Source organism: Heterocephalus glaber, unplaced genomic scaffold (genome assembly GCF_053883595.1).
Source record: "Heterocephalus glaber isolate CG9 unplaced genomic scaffold, H.glaber_assembly_v1.0 deba00001503, whole genome shotgun sequence".
Taxonomy (NCBI): Eukaryota; Metazoa; Chordata; class Mammalia; order Rodentia; family Bathyergidae; genus Heterocephalus; species Heterocephalus glaber.
Genome location: NW_028258323.1, coordinates 2,961,613 through 2,983,716, shown reverse-complemented (window position 1 = coordinate 2,983,716; position 22,104 = coordinate 2,961,613). Strand labels below are relative to the sequence as shown.

The following is a 22,104-nucleotide window of genomic DNA, read 5'->3' as shown; positions in this document are numbered from 1 at the left end:
TTTTGTTTCCATTTTCTCATTTTCTCATATTAATTCCATTCCTTTTTTTCCTTTCCCCTACCCCTCCTACTTCCCCTTTCCCTTTGCCCCTTTGAAAAAAGAGGCTTTTTTAAATGGTGTTTTTGGTGGGGTTTTGAGGGGGTGGGTCAAAGAAATGGGCTCATGGCTTGCTGATGTGTCCTCTGTGACCTAAATAAAATGAAACCTACATTTTGCTAACATGGTGAGTGGGCTCATTTGACCTGGCAGTGTCCCTGTCCAGGGTCTATCACATATATATATACATGCATGGTAACACGTGCTTATTGTGCATATTTGTTCCAGGTCCTGGGCATTCTGCAGGGCTCCCTTAAGAAACAATCTTTTGCATCAGGATGTTTAACACACACACACATACACATACACATATGCAAAATCTGTTTCTGCAGTGCTTTCTTTAAGCATTCCTGAAGCATTTGATGTGAGCATAAGTATGATAAAAGGAAAAGCAAATACAACCTGGAATGGAAAGGTGCCATGAGGAACACATTGGAATGGACATGGTGGACTGAAAGGTCCTCTGCACTTAAGGATGCAACCATCCTGGAGGCCATGGTAAAGAGGGAAGGGCCAGTTCAGTGACAATAAAGGGGAAAGCAGGTTGCTCTTCAGATAAGCTTTTCCTGGCATTTACCTTGAGGGAAATGTCTTGTGTGTATGTCACACGGGTGCGGAGGACCTAAAAAATGGCAATGAGAGGGACGGTATCTTCATTGCCACCCATAACACACCCATCAGTGCATGAACTCCATGTGCTGAGAAAGCTTGTGTAGTTGTCATTGGATACCTTGAGCATCTGTCCAAATCCTTTGTGCCACAGGACTCCATTTTGTATCTACTGATGTTTACCTACCAGGGTCTGCAGCTCCTTCCTTGCTCAGAAGCCAACCGGGGCTGCTCTGTCTATCAGAAGTTCTAGGGAATTACTACCATCCTCCCAGAGAGCCTTTCCAACCAAAATCTTATTTCCTCAGGCAGTGTTATGGTTATGATAGGAAATGTTGCTCAAAGTCTGACGTGCTGAAGGCTTGGTTCCCAAAGCAGCAATGTTCAGAGGTGGGACTCTTTGAAAATGACTGTCTTACTTTCATCAGTGGATCGATCTATTCATGGATTCATCATTTGATGGCTTTTCTGGGAGGTGGGGAAATTTATTAGGTGGGAGTTAGTTGAAGGGTGTTGTGGATCATGGCCTTTAGGATTGTATTTGTCCCTGCCACCCCCACTGCCTTTCCTTACTCCCTCCTCCTCTTCTTCTCCTTTCCCTTCTCCTTCCTTCCTGGCTGCCATGATGTTAGTTCTACGTCACTCACAACACCAGAAACAATTAGGACAACCATGGACTGAAACCTCTGAACCCTGGAGACAAAATAAATTGATATTCTTCCTGTAAGCTGTTATTCTCATGTTTGTTTGTTTTTCCACAGTAACAAATGGCAGACTAACACAGGTGGCACAAAACTGAATCTGTGTTCTGTGTCGTTTCCCAGTTTCACCAAAGGAGTAAGACTTCAGCAGTGTGAGCCAGCTTGAGAACACACCCTTCATCAACACCTTGCCTTTCCTGTTATTAGAGTTTATACCTGGGTGTCCTCCAAAACCTTGTGTTTGGAAGGTGACTGGATCATGGGGGTGCTATATTTATCTGTGGATTCATCCACTAATGCGTTCATAGTTGACTTACTATTAGGAGGTTGGGCCTGGTTGGAAGTGAGTCACTGGGGTGTGACCTGAAAGGGTGTATCTCCCTCTGCAACTCTTCTCTTGTCTCTCAGCTTCCTTGCCTCCATGATGTGAGCAGCTTTTCTCTGCACCAGGCCCACCACCATGCCATTTCTGCCATGGAGCCAGCCAACTATGGAATGAACTCTAAAAACCAGGAGCCAAAATAAACCTCTCCCCTTTAAGTTGTAGGTATCTAATATTGTGTCTCAAGATAGTAAAGTGACTAAGACACCTACAGTTTTCCTCCACTCTACTACTCCTATTCCCGGCACCTGCTAAAAAAACCACTCTCCTAGAATCCTTGTCTCAGGCTATCCATTTGAGGGAAAAAACAATAAGACAACATGATGACAGCCCTATGCCTAAAGGCTAGTTACTTGAAATGTGTATTTGGTATAATAAATATATAATTATGTCAATTATGTTGTTTTAGGATATAAAAAGAGAACTTGCAGTTTTCAAAGTCTATTCTTTTACTAATAGGAAACAGAAGGTTCTTACATCTGTTATCACATCAAGCCTTTATTAAAAAGCAAAGTGTTCAGTATTATACAATTAAGAAATTCTTAATTGTTGAGAAAAGTTCACATATGTAATATCTTCATTACAACAATGCAGAAGGGAATATGGTGGGAGAAGGGATGAGGAGTGAATTCTCCATGATGGAAGCTGAAAAATGTATAGAATTTACAGGTACAAGGGAAGAATTATGCAACATTTTACATGTGAAATGAAAGACAGCACATTACTAATAACAAATATAATAAACACTTTCTTGTGACCATGATTGATACATGGCACATGGTCAGTACACATAGACACTAGACAGTGAGGATGCACTTCACAGTGAAGCTTGTTTATACTTAGTAACATGGTACACACACACACACACACAAACGTACACCCAATTCCCCCGGAGTGTGTACATCAGTACCTAGGAATAAAGAAATGTGTGCAGCATATGAAAGATAAAGGTGAAGTCTTGGAGAGTGACACTGAAGAAACCCAGGCTGCTTCACTCCCATAGAAGTCAACATGGGAAGGCTGGTCCACTCACATTTTCACTGGAAATTATACTGACATTTTCTACCCACTGAGTGAGCAATTTGGGAATTAAAGACCCAGCATTAAGAAATAGGACTTTCTTCTACTGGTTCCCCAGCTAAAGATTTCTCACCAACACTGCACTGTCTCTTGCTTCTCCCATAAACTCTCAAAAGGTCACATTATTCAACACTGTTTTAAAAAAAATTTAATTTTTTTTTTGGTACCAGGGATTGAACTTGGGACCTTCTGCTTACGAGGCAGGCACCGGAACCACTGAGCTAAATCCCCGGCCCCCCAAAATTTTAATTTTAAAAATAAAAATGTTTTATTTTTTCTTGAGAAATAGATCCCCCTCCCCCATATGGGTAAATTTATGTCGCTACTAATCCTGATTATCAACTTGACTGGATTAAAAGGCTCCTAGCAGATTAGTAAAGCACACTTATTGGGTGTCTGGGTTGGTCAAAGGGGTGTTACCTTGGGGAGCATATCTGGTTCCAGCCCTTTCCTCTCTGGCCCTCTTTCCAACCAGCTGGGCATCCTGGCCACCATGAAGTGAGCAGCTTTGTTCCACCACATCCTTCCGCCATGATGCTTCTGACTTGAGCCAGCAGACCATGGACCCAGTTTACAACTGTGAACCAAATTAACTCTCTCCTCCTTTAAGTGTTCAGTATTTTGTACTAATGAAGGGAAAGTGACTAATACAATTTTATACTAGCAAATTACTGAAAATGTCAAAGTTGGAAGCAAATTAGGGTTCCCTCAAATTCTCTTATGTTTTAGTAAGAGATACTGTTTATTCTGTAATTGATCTCCAATGGTTTTACTCACTTTATTTCTAATGAAAGATAAAATAATATAAAAAGTGATTTTGTTCTGCAGATATTAGGTATGAGAAAATAACAAAAATTACATAGTACTTAACATTTACATTAACCATTCATACAGATTCTAGTATAATGGCTATATACCCATTCTGTGCTTTGGAGTTTTAGAAAAGTTCACCCCAGGAAGGTAGCTGAATTAAAACTCCTTTCTTATAGGAAAGCTATATATTCAGCTCATGAATAGCAAGGATGCCTTCCTTTCCCTTCATACACTGAATGGAAGTGACAACACTGGTTTTGTGGCTGGAAGTGCAACTCAGCAGCCCCTTGACACTTCTTTTCCAGCTTTAAAAGGCTACATCATTGTCAAAAGGGCAGACTTAGGCAGAGTAGCAACTGGGCATATCACTCTAGTTGCTTTTCAATAATTTCTTTTTCCTGAATTCAATATTTACATCTTGATTTCTTATATGAGAAAATGAAAGAAATCTTTGATCCATGGGTAAAGTTTATATACAATAAATTAAAGTGCAAAAGATTAATAATTGGTCACACAGACCAGTATCATATGTTACTTAGAGCATATAAATAGTGAAATCATTATGGTAATTGGTGATAGCCACCATCTCACCTGCTGGGTGACACATAGTGACACAAGTGTTACACATGGATGTTGGAACTGCTGTTTCCACCCTCACCTTCCAGGCCATCTGCAGACTGGGAGGAGGAAGGGCGAGCACTTCTAGGACGAGGCTGTCCACTGAGTCCTGCTGGTGTGCCTAGACCATGACTGAGCTGAGAAGCTGCATCATCAGATTCCCAGCGCTCCAGCTCTTCCCGCACTAGTCGCTCCATCTGTTCCCTGTGGATGTCATTGTCACGACCCAGTCTTTCATCCTCACAAGAGAAAAAGAAGTTGGATGTTACTGGCAGGGTCATGTACATACAGAAACTGCCTTAGGAAATCTGAGCCACAAATTATTTATAGTTAGGTGAGGGTGGGGAGTTATAGCAAATACAGTGGTACCTTGGTTCATGAATTTAATTCTTTCAGTGATTCTGGTCCCAGAGTGAACTGGATAAGAACTGAATCAAATTTCCACTTAAGGCCAACAAGGAACCTAACCATTAAATTTGATTTGGTTCTTGTTCAATTTGGTGTGTGACTAGAAGTGTGGAAAGAATTAAGCTCGTGAACTGAGGTATCACTGTAACAGCAATTTTCAGACTCACTGGAGTAACTGTTCACCAAATTCTACTCTCCAGTGAAGGCTGGGCCAACTGTATGCAGAAGGTTGAGACAGTCACATCTCCAGATGATCACTGATTTGCAGTTAGGAAGAAAAGCATGTCAGGGTAAGGGTTACAGAATATGACTACCCTGATAGTTTATAGAATCAAAAAGTGTTTCTGTTTCAAAGGGGAAGAATATTTGAAAATGAAAATGGATGGAAATTATGTTGTGAATGTCTGTAATCTTTCTTTTTTTGTTTGTGTATTTTACTTTTCTTCAATACTTAAACTAGAAAGCAGTGTCACCGATGTGTCCTTTCATCAACAGTACTCTTGCTCTCTGGTCAGGTGTTTTCCAGCTCACAACCACTTACCTCAGCCACTCCGTCCAGCAGTCTCCCTAGCACCTCCCGCCTCTTCAGTTTGGCCTGCTCCATGATCTCCAGCTTTACAATAACAGCATCAATCTTGGACACAATGCTGCCAATGGAGTGCTCCATGCGGTCTACTCGTCTCACCAGGCTGGGGGAAATCAGAGTTTAGAGGGGGAATGATCCTCTCATTGTCTTTTTCAGCCCAGCTGGCTCTTCAAAGGGAAATGTTAGAAATTTTTTCTTAAACAGTATGATAAAAATCTTTCTTTTTTTGCACTGAGGGGAATGGAACTCAGGTTCTGAAACATGCTAAGCAAGTGATCTACCCTTGAGCTACCCCCCAGCCCTGCTACACTTCCTAAGTGGTCTCAAGCTTAAGATAAACTCTCCTATGCTGCTGGTGTGATGCTAATTGGTGCATCTTTCTGCCAGTCAAATTGTATCTGGAGATTTAAAAATTTATGTCCATCACTTTGTTCAGATGTTTTATTTTTAGAAAATTTTCTAAAGCAGTTTTATATATGTAATATTTTACTGCAAAGATATAAACTAGAGTGTTGCTTTTTAATAGTGCATCACTAAAAACTGATACATTAAACAATCAATAAGAGAGACTATTTATACAATGAAATTCATAGATATCATCAGAAATTATACTGTGACAAATAGTGACACAGAACTGTGCTCACCATATATTAGATAAAACACTTATGATTTCTGTTTTGAATAAAAAATATATAAATACCTTTAAACCATAAACTAGAGACATCTAGAATGGTGGCATTAGAGTTCAATAGATTAACTCCTCAGTGAAACAGTTATGACTGTGTAATGTTATTTTTAAAAATTCAAACATTGAAGTGCTCTAGAAATTTTCTTAAGGGTATACAGCCATTGAAAAAAATCAACTAAATGTCAGTAAGAAGACAGTCTATGGAATTTAAGAAATACAGCAATACCTCAGTCCATGAATGCTTCTGTTTGCAGTTTGGTTCACAAACAAAAGTGTTTGGCAAAATTTTGCTTGCACTCAAACTCTGCATCTGGTGACAAACACAACCATGGCCATCTTCCCCAGACAAACACAAACACAGCCATCTTTCCCAAAATCATAAAACAAATTAAGTCTGTAAACCAATGTACTACTGCATTTGCAGAAATAGTATTTGGAAACCTCCAAAACTTGGTGAAAAATATATATCCAAGAAACTTGTAGAACTGAAAATAGGATAAACTTGAAATGCTCACCCAGACATACATAATAAAAATGTTGAAAGACAAAGATACAGTATGTGAAAGCAGCAAGAGAAAATGGACTTATCATGTACAACAGACTCTCAATGAGATTAACAGCTGCCTATTCATAAACAGTGGAGGGCAGGGGTACTGAAGATAACATGCCCAGATGAACCCAGAAGGGGAAAATTCATCGCTAGCAGACCTGCTTTAAATGAAATACTACAGGAAAATCTTTAGGCTGAAAGCAAGTCCCCAGAAACTAATTAGAATATTTATAAAAAAACAGAATACAAGTAATCATGTAAGTATAAAATATAAATAATATTTCTTTTTTCTCTTTTTACTAGTTTTAAAAAAAATTGCTTAAGATCTGTACATAATTCGATTGTTGGGCTTATACAGAAATGTAACATATTTGACAACAGCTGGCCAATGGAAGTAAGTAATAGCCAAGTTATATTGGAGTAAGAAAATGGCATCAGACAGAAAGTTGAATTCAGAAACACATGGAGAGAGTCAGATATGGTAAGTAAGAATGTTAATATAGTAAATACTATAAATACATAATTTCTCTATACAGTGATAATTATAGCAATGCAATGTTGGATTTGCAATATATACTGATGAATATATCTATATATCTAGCACAAAAAGGGGAAAGAAGGAAAAGAACTATAGAAGAGAGTTCTATATGTCACTGGATTAAATTAATAGAAGCTAGAAGCAGGTTCTCATAAGTCACTCTGTACATGTTAAGTATTATAGCAACCATTAAGAAAATAACTTAAAAACTGAAAAAAAATTAAAGGAAGTAAAATGGTACACCAGGAAATATTCACTTAAAGTAATAAAGGAGGAAGAAGAACAAAAGGAACACAAAATATATAGAAAAGAAAAGGTAATATTGTAGATGTAAATCTATATCAATAACATTAAATATAAATGGATAAAAAAATCTAAACCAATGACAGAGACTGTCCAACTGGATAAAAAGTTAAGCTTTGTCATATGTTGTTTACACGAGACACGTATTACAAAGAGATATAAAAAGGTTTAAAGTGAAAGGATGACAAATTGTATGTGAATAGCAACCATAAGGCTGGAGTGGCTACAGTAATATGAGACAAAACTTTAAAAGAACACATTTTACTAGAGGTAGGGTGAAACCATCTTATAATTAAAAACATGATCAATCTATTAGGAAGAGACATAACCATAGAGTTCCAATATCCACAAAGTAAAATCTTATAGACTTGAAAGGATAAATGGGTAATTTAATAATTGTTGGAGACTTTAATACCCCACTTTCCAAAGTAAACAGAACAAACAAGTAGATCAGCAGGAAAATAGGTGAGCAACTTGACCTAAGAAACATCTATACTTCCCTAAGCAACAGAAGTGTACACATTTTTCTCAAGTCATCCTCCAGGATGAACCACATGTGAAACCATAAAACATATAAAAATACTGATGAACACACAAAAAAGGAGATACAATATTAGTAGATATTGTGGTTGGTAGAAATATGGGAGACTTTCATGTTTTACTTTCTTATAATAAACTCATTTTTTATAAAGAGAAAAAATTACCAATAAAGTTACAAAAAACAACTGGTGATTGGTAATGGAAAAGAGTGAATTGAAAGAAATGAGGGTAACTGCTATGTCACACATGGACTCTGGTCAACCCAAATTTTGCCAGTTCCTTTATACTCACACTTGAAACTCCTCATAAGAAACCCCACTGGAGATGCTTCCCCTCCTCCTAGAGCTGTGTCCACTGTCTTCATCATCATCCTCCTCAGAATCATCCAGGCTCCTTGGGAAACTTCGGCTGCTCATGGGTCGTGGTAAAGAACTGTGGTCCAAGTCCAGGTCCTCCTGAAGAACATGGGGTCATCAGGTGAGGAGGAGGCACACAATACCCCACACACATGTTACCAAGGTCTTGGGCTGGAAGGAAATGAGTGTATGCTGTATATCTAGGACAGTGATGGCGAATCTTTTACAGTTTTCAAGGATAATAAATGGTGGGCTGCAGCACATGTACCATAGGTTCGCCACCACTGACCTAGGTTTTCTTTGTATTCAACATGTTTTCATGTCAGTTTTGCTTCACTCTTCACTTTGACTTCCTTACACTCATGCTATTTTATTTCATCTTAAATAATTATGATATCTTTTTTGGAATAAGCTTTGTACTAATACATAGATTGACTGAAGGAAAGAGTGATATATAATAGCCCACCACTCTGTGTAGGATCTGACACATGGAAGGTGCTGAATGAAATCAACTACCCCAAGATTAGACTCACCCTCTCTTTTTCCAAGTCATCTCTCATCTGCTGATGCTCATGTTCGGTGAGTTCTTGGTCTCCATCTTGGTCATACTTGGTGAATATTGCTTCAATCTCCGCATCAGTGTGTCCTTTCCTGAAATGGTTGAGAGGGACAGATGAACTTATCCTGTATGTGGTCCAACCCAAACTCAGAGACATCAAAATGCAGGAAGAAGGATGAAAGAAAGCACTGGGTGGGGCCAGTCTTATAGGATATTACAGAAAGATACCTGCCTCTGAAGAAAAGCATCTCTCTATGAGTACTTGGGCCAGAAACACTCTTATCACCAAGAATTTATCTTCAGAAGCAGGAACTTCAGGAAGTATGACTCTTACCCTTTGAGATCTTGCCGAAGTTCATCAAAATTTAACTTGCCTCCCCCTTGCCGCAGACTCTCTGAAATGTCATCCACAGTATTTTTCTTCAGCTTTAGTTTGACCAAGGCTTTATGGTAGCCCTATTTTGGAAGGAAATTTAAAAAAATATGGGAAAGGGAACAGAAAAGGGAAGGAAAAGGGGAAGGAAATAAAAATTAAAAAATAGAAAAGGAAAAAGAAAAAGATCTGGCTTAGTTTATTCTCCTTTTGCATTTACTTTACGTTTTATTTATAAATCCAGTAGCTGGTAGAGCATGGCGACTCAACAATGTGTGTTAATGAATGAATAATGAACATAAAGAGTTATATGGAAAGACTTGGGGTTTTTCAATAAATCAAGAAGAACTGAGGCTCTTTTCCTCATATGTGTACTCAAATTTAGGTAACAGAAGTGAAAATCACTACATATTCCATAAGGGTCTGCCCTAGAATATAGGAATATGTATTATTTCACAAGAAGACCAAGAAACCTGAGACACGGATTGCTTATTTATTGTTTATCATTTTATTATTGAGGGACTAGGTCTCACTACGTGGCTCAGGCTGACCTTGAACTCCTTGGCTCGTGAATCTCCTGCTTCAGCATTTTGAGAAGCTACATCTACAGGGGTGTGCCACTGCACCATGTTTGACTATTTAATTTTATAATATCTCATAGCCATTATTGCCTTATGTATATTAAGTATGTAAAAACATCCCAGGGAAATATCAGTGAGGATTTTTCACTAGTAAACTACAGTGAAAGACTGTAAAAGCTGAAAAATCAACTGAAAAAATTTCAACCTTCAAAACTCTTACTCAAAACATTAAAAACTCCCTTGGTATCAGTTATAGATTTAGAGAGAAACAGGAATAAACCTAATTATTTTAGTACACAGAAATTTAAAACATTACAAATATTTAAAGTACTTTCTTCGTAGAAAGCATAACCTAAGTAGCAGAACAGTGCTTCCTTCCTCTTCGGAGTATTTCCTTATCTGTTGGACATGTGACCTGAGTGTATTTACTATGAGTTAGGGACGGTGACATTCATTCTCATTATAGATTAGCCTGCAACATTTTTCTTTTGTACACTAATTAGTATTAAATTTCTCTGGTGTTTCTTTAAAATGAAAGTTTTGGGTGATGTCACCTCCTCCAAGACATCGTCATTTTTTTCATCACAAGCGCAATCCTCATTTACATTGACAAATTGGCCCTCACTTAAGTTCTGTTTTCCTGGACCTCTAAAATGGGGGCAGTGTCAACATTCCCACAGTTAGCCATTTCTTCTATAAATCCATGTCGTCTGGTTTGATCTCACTTCCAATATCATCTTTTGTCTCTTTGATGTACTTTCCTCTTTGCTGGTCAATTCTATTTTTCAATTATGCATTTGCATAAAATGTAACAAGGGTTCATTATTGACCAACAAGAAGCAAAACTACACTCTGTGCATGAACTCAACACATGTCCAAGGACCAGTCAACACCCCACTGAAAGCAATGTCCCACTGGTCACTCAATGCCATGGACATCTGTTACCCAGGTGATGGATGTATGGACTGAAGAGCCTGGAGTGGAGTTTATACATGTGCAATATTACTCATAGGTAATCTGCCCTCAGAGCTCAAATTTGAACCCTGTCATTAAGGTCTGGTATTGATAAACAAAGCCAGGTTAACTGAGCTTGGTGTATCTCAAAACCATATCGTGTGCAGTGCGACATACACAGCAGAGCTTGGCTAAAATGTAGTTCACTGTGGTGCAGAACTCAAGATCATGTGAATCTTAGGTCCCTTTAAAGGAGCTCTGCTGTAAGCTGAAGTTTTCCCTTACACAGGATCCACATACAACATGGGCAGGAGCCTGGTGTCAATAGAAACCAGAGTGAAGGTGCCACTGGGTTTCACCAACATGATGCTGGAGAACAAACTGTGTACCTCACATTCCTTATTGTTGTTGTGTAACTTTTACTCTAAACCAAATAGTAAAGGCATACTGAGAAGCACAAAGCCATCCCACTTTCCTGTCCTGCCCTCTGTTTAACAAACACCTCCTGAGAAGGGAGGCAGGAGATGGTTTCAGACCCCAGGCTGCAGCCTCCATTCCAGGGACCTTCTCCTTCAGCTATTTCGTAACTGCCCTAGAAGGTCCAATGTAAATGACTACATTTCCTCTAAATGTTTTTAAAGTGGTAATTTTGAAAGAAGTAGGAGAATTAGATGTATCTTTATATAATTTTCCCTTCCAGTTTATTCTGAACTCAGGATCTGGAAGTGACAGTCCATAGAGGAGCCTTCACAACACAGAAAGACACTCAGCTCTCAAGTCACAGGATTATTGAGCACTAGATTCAGGGCATAAAAGGATTCTAGAATTTAAGTCTGAACTACCAACATATCCACCAAGCATCCAAACAGAGAGGTTTTAAATTATTCTTGAAATACAGCAATCTACTATTTCTTTTAAACAGTGTCAGTGGATTAATGGTGTCTTGGAAATTTGGCTGAAATAATCCTCATTTTATGTAGGAAGTAAAAAATATTTTGAGAAATAAAGTTTAGCCTACCTTTCTGATAAGATCTGAGAGTTCCATTTCAGCTTTCTGCTGGGCCAAATCAGATTTCACTTCTGAGTAAGTATCATTGATGATGGCCAAAAACATATTCTGTTTGTAAATCAAAGGAAGGGAGAAAATAGAGAAAAAAACCCAAATATATTTCTAATAATTAACACATGCCTTTTTAGTTACTTTTTTTTCCAAAGTCTGAATGCTTTATAAATTAATAGTTTTGCTACTGTATTCTTTGATAACACTATTTTCCACTGTCATGCCAAAGGAAATATTATATCCTTACTTATAAAGCCATATATTATAGTTTTTAAAAAGACAATAAAATAAAGTGCTAGTGTATTTAGTATATTTACTTATGAATAGTGGGATCATTTTTTTCTAATTTTCTGTACATTTCAAAAATTTAACGTTATGTTGTAGAGCTGTTTAGAAAAGCTATTTACATTTCAACAGTCAACACAGACAAGAATAATCCTGTGCTTACTCTAAATTTTGTTAAATAATCATACTTGAGATGAACAGATCATGCTTCAAAAGGTTAAGAAGACCTCTGCAAACAGGAATGTAGTAGAAATAGAGTAAAGAAAAGCTTTGTTCAGAAGATGAAGACATTGTAAGTCAAGCAAACTTGGGTTTCAGTCTGGAAAACACCAAGACTAAGGCCATTTGAAAAAACATTTTTTTTTCATTCCCTGGTGTTGAATCCAAGGCCCTCAATACTGAGATCCATCCTGAGTGCTGGGATTGCAGGTGTGAGTGACGCCTGGCTTTAACTGTTTTAAGGCTCATTTGTTTGCTTTTGCATTTATACACTGGGAAAGCAAACAGTCCATTTCTTACAGACTGGTTGTGGGAGTTAATAGAGTAATCTGTGCCCTGTGCTCAGGACAGGCCCTGATGCACTGTGGGTGTTACAGCTGCCGTTGTTTCTTGACAGCTGGCACCCTTTCCTGACCGTTCCCTCCCCAGTGGTAAAGTTTCTATCACCAACATGTTTCCAACAGACATTCCTGAAGCACTGTGCCAAGGAGTGCAGGTCCCTCTTTCACAGGTCCTGAGTTTTTAGGGCATAACATGTTTGTAACTATAAGCTGGTGTGTTTCATTATGTCGGTTTTCCCCACAAGTCCAGGCAATCTTCATCAGGGTCGGGTCAGGGTGTTTTCCTTACCATGGTATCCTCAGTATATAGCACACTACCCCATCGTGTGTAATACATAGTAAGTAATAATATATATATTATATATAATATGCATAAATACAGGAATATAGCTGCTCTATAAATATTTATTAAGTGGCTGATGAATGAACAAGTGAGAGCTCTCTTATTAGTAGGCTACTACATCTCTATCCATTAAGGCAATTTTGAGAACCCAACATAGAGAATACCTAAGTTCCTGGCTACATACTCTATTCCAAGGGTGGAGAATGTCAGTTTTAGTAACATCTCCCACCTTTGGCCTCTACCTCAGGCATCTCACATTCTATAATTTCTTCCCCATGGCTAAGTGATGCCTGGATGTCTTAGGTGAAATGGGTCAGAGCACTCAGGAGATTGAGGAAAGCAGACAGTGGCAGAGAAAGGCTCTTGAAGGTGTGAGGACAGGAAGTTCACCTGCCTCCTTCCCATCCTGGCAGTCAAAGGGCCCCCTCATTGTCAGATGGGCCCATGTCCTATGAGATCTTTCCCTGGTGTGGGTTGATGGGGAATTCTGGCTCAGCTGAGCCATTTCACACCCCCACTGGATTCTTTCTAAACAGAGGAACTAAATTAACACCAGGCAGGCAGCCCAGGAAGTGTCCAAATCTACCCTCAGTTCCTCATTTCCTTCAAAGACAAGTTTGTATTGGAATCAGCCTCCCCTCCATCTGTCTACCTGTCTTTCTGCTGTCTGTCTGTTTCTACCTATCTGGGGGCAGGGGGTGGGTGGATATGAGAAGAACAATTCCTTTTTGTGCAATACTACGGAAATTATTGTAGGATAAAAACAAAACCTAAGGGCTTCTTTTCCTGTTTTGGTGATTGATTTGATAAAATGACCAAGTAACATAGAAGGTGCTGCCTACTAAAGCACATTGTTCTGACAAGTCCTCAGCTGAGTCCTTCAAAGCCCCAAACTGTGTCCCTCATTTAGCAGATGACACACTCAGAAAACCAGGTTGCTCGAGGTCAATGGAAGGGTCACTGCAGGACTCTCCATTCCTGGTCTGTATGTTCTTAGAAATTCAGGTGCCCCAGCATTGAAAGTAGCAACCATGTTAGTGAGTGAGAAAGGCTTATTCATCCCCTAGGACAGTGGTGGAGAACATATGGCATGCATGCTGCAGCAGGTTGTTTGTATCATTGAAAGCTCTAAAAGATTTGCCGACAACACTGCCCTAGGATCTTTACTATAACATAGGAAGAGGATTAAATCTAAAACCTAGCCACAGTGCATGTATGCAGTAAGCTAAGAGTGGACCTGCACTATCCTGCAGTTCCCTGTGCAACCAATGAACACGTTCGCCAACACAGGAACACCTGGGCAAATTTGGAAACTTCCCACTGAATTGCTGAAACCTATTAAAAAAGATCTGTGAAAAATTTACTAAAAATGGAAACAAATTTGTTATTTTATTAAGATAATTCTTTATGTAAGGAAAGTCTTATGTGTTAGGGTGTAGAGGTAAAAAACCCACTGCCTAAGTTAAGCCAACTTAACTTTTTATCTTCCAGTGGACAATTTAATGCAGGCAAACAACCAAACACTTTTCAAAGAATCTTAACTTTGGGCAAAAACGTAAGTGTTAATGTGTGCTGAATTAAGAGAACAAAAATTTATTTCTGAATATAATTTTTAAAGGAACACCCATTCATTGTTGGTTTTAAACTTATTATTTAAGTATTCTTTGTAGGCAGTCTCTAGATAGTGTAAAATGTGAATAAGTTAGAATGTCTTCATTTTGACAGGCAAGAATTCATTCAAATATTACTCTTGACAACTTGGACTTTTTGTCAGTTCTTATTTTTGTTTAAAAGAAAAAAGAGACAAAGGAAAAGTCAAGAGAGCAAGTGAATAGGAAAGTGATGAGATTTATGTTAAGCAAATAAACATATTCTATCTCTGAAGCAAAGCACTCTCTGGGTAATTGATAAATTTGTTCTAACTTTTTTTTGGAGATTATCTATCTATCTATCTATCTATCTATCTATCTATCTCCATGAGAAGTTATTTGAGCAATGCTTAAAACTGTGAATCAATAAGAGTAAAACAGGTTTTCTAATATAAACATTTCTTCCTATTTCTTGGGTTTGTATTTGAAATGCAGTGTGAGACAAAAGAGAAGGTGGTGATTTGTGATCATGAAGTTTAAATCACCCCACTATAAACAAAAATGTACATACCAAAAGAATGAAGAACATAAAGAACACAAAGGTAGTGAAATAAAGTGGTCCCAAAACTCGATTAGCTTCCTCAATCTCTGCAAAGTTGACATCTCCCAAAATGATACGGAATTGAGTGAAGCTATAAAAACAAAACAAAACACCACAATACAAAACCAAAGAATGTCCAACGGTTGATGCAACATTTCCTAGGGTGATTTCACAGCTTTGGACCTTTTTGGCAGTTATGGATCTGTTTGCAAAAGTCTTGCTACTTATATCAATAATAGAAGCAATTTAGGATATTAAAACATTTGCTTTCATATGACATATGTCTCCATTTGGTAAATATTAAATATAATCATTATTAAATGACTTATGTTGCAGTTGGCTCTAGGAATCCACACTTAATCTGGGTAAAACATGGTAACTCTAAATCTCCATGAGGTCACCTTACAAGGGTGTGAAATTACAAGCTCTTAAAAGTAAAAAGAGATGATTTTTGAAGGACAGGTAGAATTCTATGTGTTCAAAGATCCAATATGTCCATAGTCACTCAAAGTGAGGTCTAAGTAGCTGAATGTTGCTTTTAGGTCTAGTAAAATCATTTCCATTCCTGACTTTTATCAATCAGGAAGATGAATCAGGCATCCCTACTGACAAGGCCCTTTCAACTTGCTTCTTCTCCTTTCCTAACTACTAATTCCTCATAAATGCCTCAGAAATATGATAATGGCCTCTATTTATTTACTGGCAGTGTTAGGGAACAAACACATGGCCTCATGCATGGTAGACAAGTGTGCTCTAGGCCTGAGCTGCTCCTCAGCTTGGTTTAGGATATCTGAGAACTCTGGAAAAAACCTAAAAATTCCTATGGTGTACTGTTTCTTCTAGAATATTGGAAGTACCTTTTTTCTTATAAAATAACTCGAAGTTCAACATAAATAACTTGAAGTTTATTCAAACTTGAAGTTCCCCATATAGGGCAAGCATATTCAACAGGAATGACAATATTCACAAATGACCCCTACAGAAACCCCAATCTGTGCCATGTGCTAAAACCTCTGTCTTTGGAATGTGCTGGCTTCTCTGGCTGTCTCTAGCTCATTCCTTGAGGGCTTCAGCATTTCAGACTGCATTATCTGCTTTGCCTTTATGGGTCACTGTTTCCAGAAAAAGTAATTCATTCTTATTTTAAACTGTTTTGAACACTTGCTGGTCAAATAGCAACTGAGAAGATTTCTTTATCCTTGAGAGAGCACTGCCATCTCTGATTAAATTTTCTTCTTAATTTCATAAATACTTACATACATTCTTGGAAAGTACTGAAGTCATCGACCTGAGTGCCAAAGACGAGGTACGCCAACTGAGCATATGCCAAGAAAATAATGAAGAACATGAGGGCAAAGCCAAAGAGGTCTTTGGCACACCGAGACATGGTTGTGGACAGCTGGCTCATAGTCCTGTTAAAGCTAATGAATTTGAAGAGCTGCAAAAGAGGCAGATGGTATAGGTGAGAGGACAACACCAGGTAGCACACACCCAGTGGAGTGTTACTCCACTTGGAGGAGGAATGGCATCTGACAGAGACTGCCACATGGGCTCTACAGACATTAAGCCATGTGAGATGGGTGCAACATAAAGATGGAAATATTTCCACTTAGGTGAGGCACCTCCCCCCGAAACAATAAAAATAAAAGGAAAAAAGCCCTAATGAAAACATCAGAAGATATTACTATGAATTGATAACCACTGTTTATCATGCATCTCCTGGGCAGGGATGGCTGTATGTAACTGCTCTGAATCTTCACAACCACCACAACACTGTTGTTTTATCCTCAGCAGTCAATGTTGCTGGGAGCCAGGACCTAGGCCAGCTGTCCCTGTACAAAGCCACCTTGCTGGGGACAAGCCAGGCTGTGCAGCTCACCACACAGGTGCAGGATGACCTAGGGCACTGGGAAGGGCCTTGGTGGGAGAACTGAGGGTCAGCGGTGGAGCTTGGTCCCTGCCTAAAGAACTTAATGGCAGAATTTGGGGAAGGGAAGCAACAAATAAGACCCAACAGCCAGAGGCACAACAAGATGGAAGGGAATCTCTAGAACTTTATTTCATGGTCTCTTAGAAATTGTTCTTGGCCACAGTTAAATTCTTCTGAAGGCTGCTATAATGGACATCACTTAATAAAATTCCTGTTCATCTCAGATTTTGGCTACTTTTCGTTTTATGACAGAGGTTTGATGTGTAGTGAGGGCTTCTCCTGAACAAACAGGTGACTGGACAAAAGCCCTAGAGACATGAGGAGGTGAGGATGTGCCCTTAGGTGAAGCTCAAGTCTTCTGGGTGCAAATGCCACCTCAAGAAGACACAGAGATGGGGGAGAACCTTCCAGAAAGCTGCTATAGGGAACTCCCGTGAGGAAGGAAATGTTCTATTATTTCCATTTCCTATGCAGTAGCCACTAGCAATACAGAGACACTGAGCACTAAAAATGTGGCTGGTGGGGCTGAGGAACTGAATTTCTAATCATACGCCAGCTTCACTTAATTTTAAATGTAAGTAGCACATGTGGTAATAGCTGCCATCTAGACAGCACAGTCATAGCCCGAGCTGGTGGTGATGGGACCAGGTGGATAGCTGCCTCAGGATTACTGAAACTCCTACATCTCCAGAACGGAGGCTCACTGTGCATGAAATGCCCAATCATTCCCACACCTGGAATGCACATCACACCTTGGGAAAGAGGAAAGTGAGCAAGGAAGGGACTCCTTGGAGAAAGTGACTGTCCTGCCTCAATTCTGGTGAACCTTCCTCCTGGCCTCCTGGAGAGAGGCGATCTTTTCAGTGAGCATTTCCAGGTGCAGCTCCTCTTGATCCCCTGTACCCTAACTTCCTCCATTTTTGAGTTCTTCTTCCTCCTCTGCTCACCCCTGAGGGAAACTGGGACCTGCCCTATGCTAAAGCAGCCTGGGCCCAGGCTGAGTGAGCATGTGTTAAAGGAAGCCCAGAGGGACAGACCCTGCAGGAGTTCAGGAAGCAGGGGAAGCAGTCTCATGCCCAGTAAGAGGGGTGGCACAGGGGCCCCCCTGGCTGCCCACTTGAATTTGGTCACAAGGCAACTTCAAGTCCTCTACGCTTTGTGTGATTTATATTAATGCGAAGAAAGAAAAAGTACTAACAACCCAGAAGGTGAAATGTATAAATTACCTTAATCCAGACCAAAAACACTGTGATAGCAGCTATACTGTTGAACTGTATTTGCCAGGATGCCAGATGCTCGAAGTTGGGGAAGGTGTTTTGATCCTCTAGAAAGTACAGGAGCCCCTCCACACTTGATGTTTGGTAGATGTTAATTCCTATTGCTATCCCTGAGAGCTGAAAGGCAAAAGAGTTATATCTCACTATAGTGCTTTAGGAATAAATAGCTTACTATAAATGACCACTTTATTTGCCTCACCACTTACAGGTTCCATGGCTGGCCACTGTGTTCACCCAATGGCACCAGAAAAGCCACTCAGGGTGGCAAGTGCTGAGCAATGCCATAGATGTGCATGAAATGTACTGCTTGTGTTCCCTCTGGTTAGGAATAGAAGCCTGATCAATGTGTGTGTGCATGGCTGTGTGCTCACATATACACACACACCCATACACACAAGTGTGCAGAGCAGAGATGGTACCACGACAAGCTCAATTCAAATGGGCATGGCTGGTTTTCTGCCACTCTCATACAAATCACTTTCTACTCTTCTGTTTGCTTGGCCTCATCTTGGTTTCTGATTTTGTTTGTGGTTTTAAATTTTCTGGTTTCTCTCCATTTTCCAGCCACATATTCTTTCCAATCTTCACCAAGTACCGTGCAGATGTCTAGTTAGACAGCACTGTACGAGGGGCAAGGAGGAATAAACAGAAGTAAGTTTTAAGTAAACACTGCCCTCAAAACATCGTGTTCTGGTTGAAAACTAAATATTATGAGAGGAGCACTGAAGAGTTGGCAGAACATGACAAAATGTGAAGGGTGAGACAAGCTGTACTCACTGTAAAGGAGTGTGTCAAAGGCAAGGAGTGTGCATGGTCATAACAGTGGGAATGCCAGGGACAAGGGCAGAAGGGAATGTGAGCCTCTGCTGTCTTTCACTCATGACCACACATCTTTTCACATCTGCCTTGGGTCCAGGATGCACAATCAGACCTGTGGAGACACAAGCCCCCATGTGGTGTCCATTCCATTGGACTAACAGGTATATGAAGGGTCTGGGTCTGCAATAGGTCGGGTGTGGCAGATGATGCACCCATCACCATCCATTTTCTCTGTCTCCTCAGGTCTGATGGCCATAAGACACTTCATTAGCTCTTCCTGAGGTGGCGTCCAGACCCACCCCAGTAAGCATCACAGCAAGGATCATCTGGCCACTGCACAACTAAAACGCTAATTTCACCACCTTCCTTTCGTTACTGGTGAAAGGTTTACAAAGATGATATTGAATGTGTGTGTTGGTGGTGGGAGTACTTCCTGTGCGCTCCCTGGGATACAATGAAAATGTTCCTCTCCATGGACTCAGCTGTAAGGGAGACTCGGGGGTGGTTGAGTGATTTCAGAGCATCATTTCCATGACAGGACAGTGGGTAGCAGGGATAAGGAATAATATATGCCACAGCTGTGCCAATAAAAATGTTTAAGCACTTAACAATTAGGCACGCTGGTAAGACCTCATAAAAGGTTATCTGTTACTGCTGAAAGAAGAACTTGTGCAAATCTGCTAAGGCTTCTGGAAGGAAGTGATAAAGATGAGGCCTAAGTGATTTAGCTTAAGAGGAAAAAAATGAACAAGTGCTAGAAATTACAGGAGTCTGGGGCAGGCACAGCACATAAAAGACACTACAGTCTTGTGTATGCAACTTTGCCTTATGATTTCTTGCACCTTATGCCCAGCATTGTGATAGGTATATCTCAAATTTTATTTCTATTTGTAGGAAATTTTAAACTGCAAGAGGTTTCCTCTGTCACTCAAAAAGTGCTTGTAGTGTTTTTTCTTGCCATAACTTGACTGATGTATAGGAAGTCATAATTTAATTTTTAGTAGCAGTTGAAGAAAAATATCAGTAGCTAAATCCCAAAATAAATAATTATCTCCCCCATATCTCATATGGCATGCCAAATATGAGTATGAATTATTAAGTTATTCTTATGATTAATGTGGATAACTGAGAGCTTAGTACAAAGGCTGGCCCACCTCACAGTCAGGCTTCTCATGCACACAAGAAAGTAATTTGTAACACAGATACTGACATAAGAGACAGGGACTTCTAGATTCTCTTGTGGAATATCCAGATCCACAATGCGAGCAGACTAAAGGCTGTAGTTAACATGCATTTAGAGTAGAGCTGGGAATTTGGCATTGTTCTCCAACCTACCACAACAATCACAACATCCAGACAATTCCAGAAGCTTCGGAAGTAGTGTAGTTTGTGAATGCGAATTTCCAAAATCTCTTCCACCGCATAGTAAAGGACAAAGAAACAAAAGATAATCTCACAGGCTGCCAGGAAGAAATCAAAAGCTGTGATGTAGCGGATCAGCTTCACAGGCTGAAACTGCCAAGAAGTGACCACACCTCCCGTTGCTGGGAGTTCAACCAATAACCTGCATTGTGATGAGAAACAACATCAACACATGGATATGGTCAGGAAAGGAAGTCCATCTGTTCTGTCCCTCCACCATAAGGCCACTGTGGCTACCACAGGTCACTCCAGCGAGTGGCAAATTATTTTTACCATGGTCAATAACTCCATACTTGGAGAATCCTGTGCTTCCCAAGACCTCCCAACCCAAATGATTCCTTCCTTCTCAGGCTTCCTTCTACTCCTCAGGTATCTATACTGTTCAAAATACTGTACAATATTTTTATATGGAAAAATTAACCAATTTATCTTTCTAGAACTTTTACTGGGTGGAAATCACTTAAACCAGAAACACAAAGAATATAAGAAACACAAGCCACACTCTCAAAACATGTATGATCTGGTTGAGAAGTCTCTACTTTGTAATACATAAATTAGAGGACTGAGTCTCTCATTCATTCATTCATTTGGTAGGTAGCACCTAATTAGCACCAAATAGTTTGCCTCCCTCCATGACCAAGTTGGGAGACTGTGGTGAACTACAGCTCCTCTTCTTTCTCTATCTGCTGGAGTGGACAGTAGTGGCCAGAACCAAACTCAGGAGAGCAGCACGGAGAGCAAGGGGCCTTGTGACACCTCCAGGATGAAGCTGAAAGGGAGCAAGTGGTTTCAGTGGTCAAGTCACCTCTCACTGGCCACATTTGGCACTGCACTTGTCGGCCATGTCCAGAAACTTGCCAAACAGTGTAGAAAAACAAGAGTGACTGGTTGGGCAGTGATCACTCTGAAAATTGGGGAGGAAGGGAAGGACATACAGAAGACATTCTATAAAGAGACACTTAAGTGCCACAGTCACCTGCCTGCTGTCATCCTCTCCATTGCCTCATGGGAATCATTAGAAAAAGCTCAATAATAATTGCAACAAGTTTTCATTCATGCCTAATAATAACTAGAACTTGGTTTAATCTGATACCATCTTCTACAAGGAATGGGAAAATCTGACTGGCCATTAAAGCAGAATTAAGTTTAGCCTAAAGTGATGATAAAATACAGACACTGCCAGTACATATTCCTATTTCGGGTGGAAATGTTAAGTGTGGGTAATCCTTGTGGGTGATATTTAGGTGTTGCCCACATGCCATCCAGAGAAAACTCCACATACCCTTGCCTTACTCTACTTTTACTTTTCTTTTTCAAAAAAGAAATTATCATCTGAAATCCTATATGATTTATTTATCCCTTTTGTTTATTGTTTCCTGAGGGATCCTTATTTCACTCACCAATGTGTCCTAAGGATAAAGCCTGGGCACCTACCAGGCATCCAACCATGAATGGATGAATGAATGAACGAACGAATGAGTAA

The 22,104-nt window shown here is 39.7% G+C and overlaps 1 protein-coding gene across 2 annotated transcripts in view; it reads right to left on the bottom strand.

The window, feature by feature from the left end:
* Positions 1–2,266: 2,266 nt before the first annotated feature.
* Positions 2,267–22,104, bottom strand: part of Pkd2 (polycystin 2, transient receptor potential cation channel) — a 52,358-nt gene continuing 32,520 nt past the window's right edge. The window contains exons 6-15 of one of the 2 annotated variants that reach the window (XM_004870559.4): positions 20,535–20,763; positions 18,330–18,497; positions 16,430–16,611; positions 15,144–15,264; positions 11,754–11,852; positions 9,162–9,283; positions 8,802–8,919; positions 8,204–8,367; positions 5,249–5,396; positions 2,267–4,538 (exon numbers count right to left, since the gene is read on the bottom strand). In XM_004870559.4, coding sequence (XP_004870616.1) covers positions 4,302–4,538; positions 5,249–5,396; positions 8,204–8,367; positions 8,802–8,919; positions 9,162–9,283; positions 11,754–11,852; positions 15,144–15,264; positions 16,430–16,611; positions 18,330–18,497; positions 20,535–20,763 — 1,588 coding nt within the window. In that variant the 3' untranslated portion in view covers positions 2,267–4,301. The remainder of the gene's footprint in view (positions 4,539–5,248; positions 5,397–8,203; positions 8,368–8,801; positions 8,920–9,161; positions 9,284–11,753; positions 11,853–15,143; positions 15,265–16,429; positions 16,612–18,329; positions 18,498–20,534; positions 20,764–22,104) is intronic. The other variant, XM_087185936.1, reaches the window with a different exon arrangement.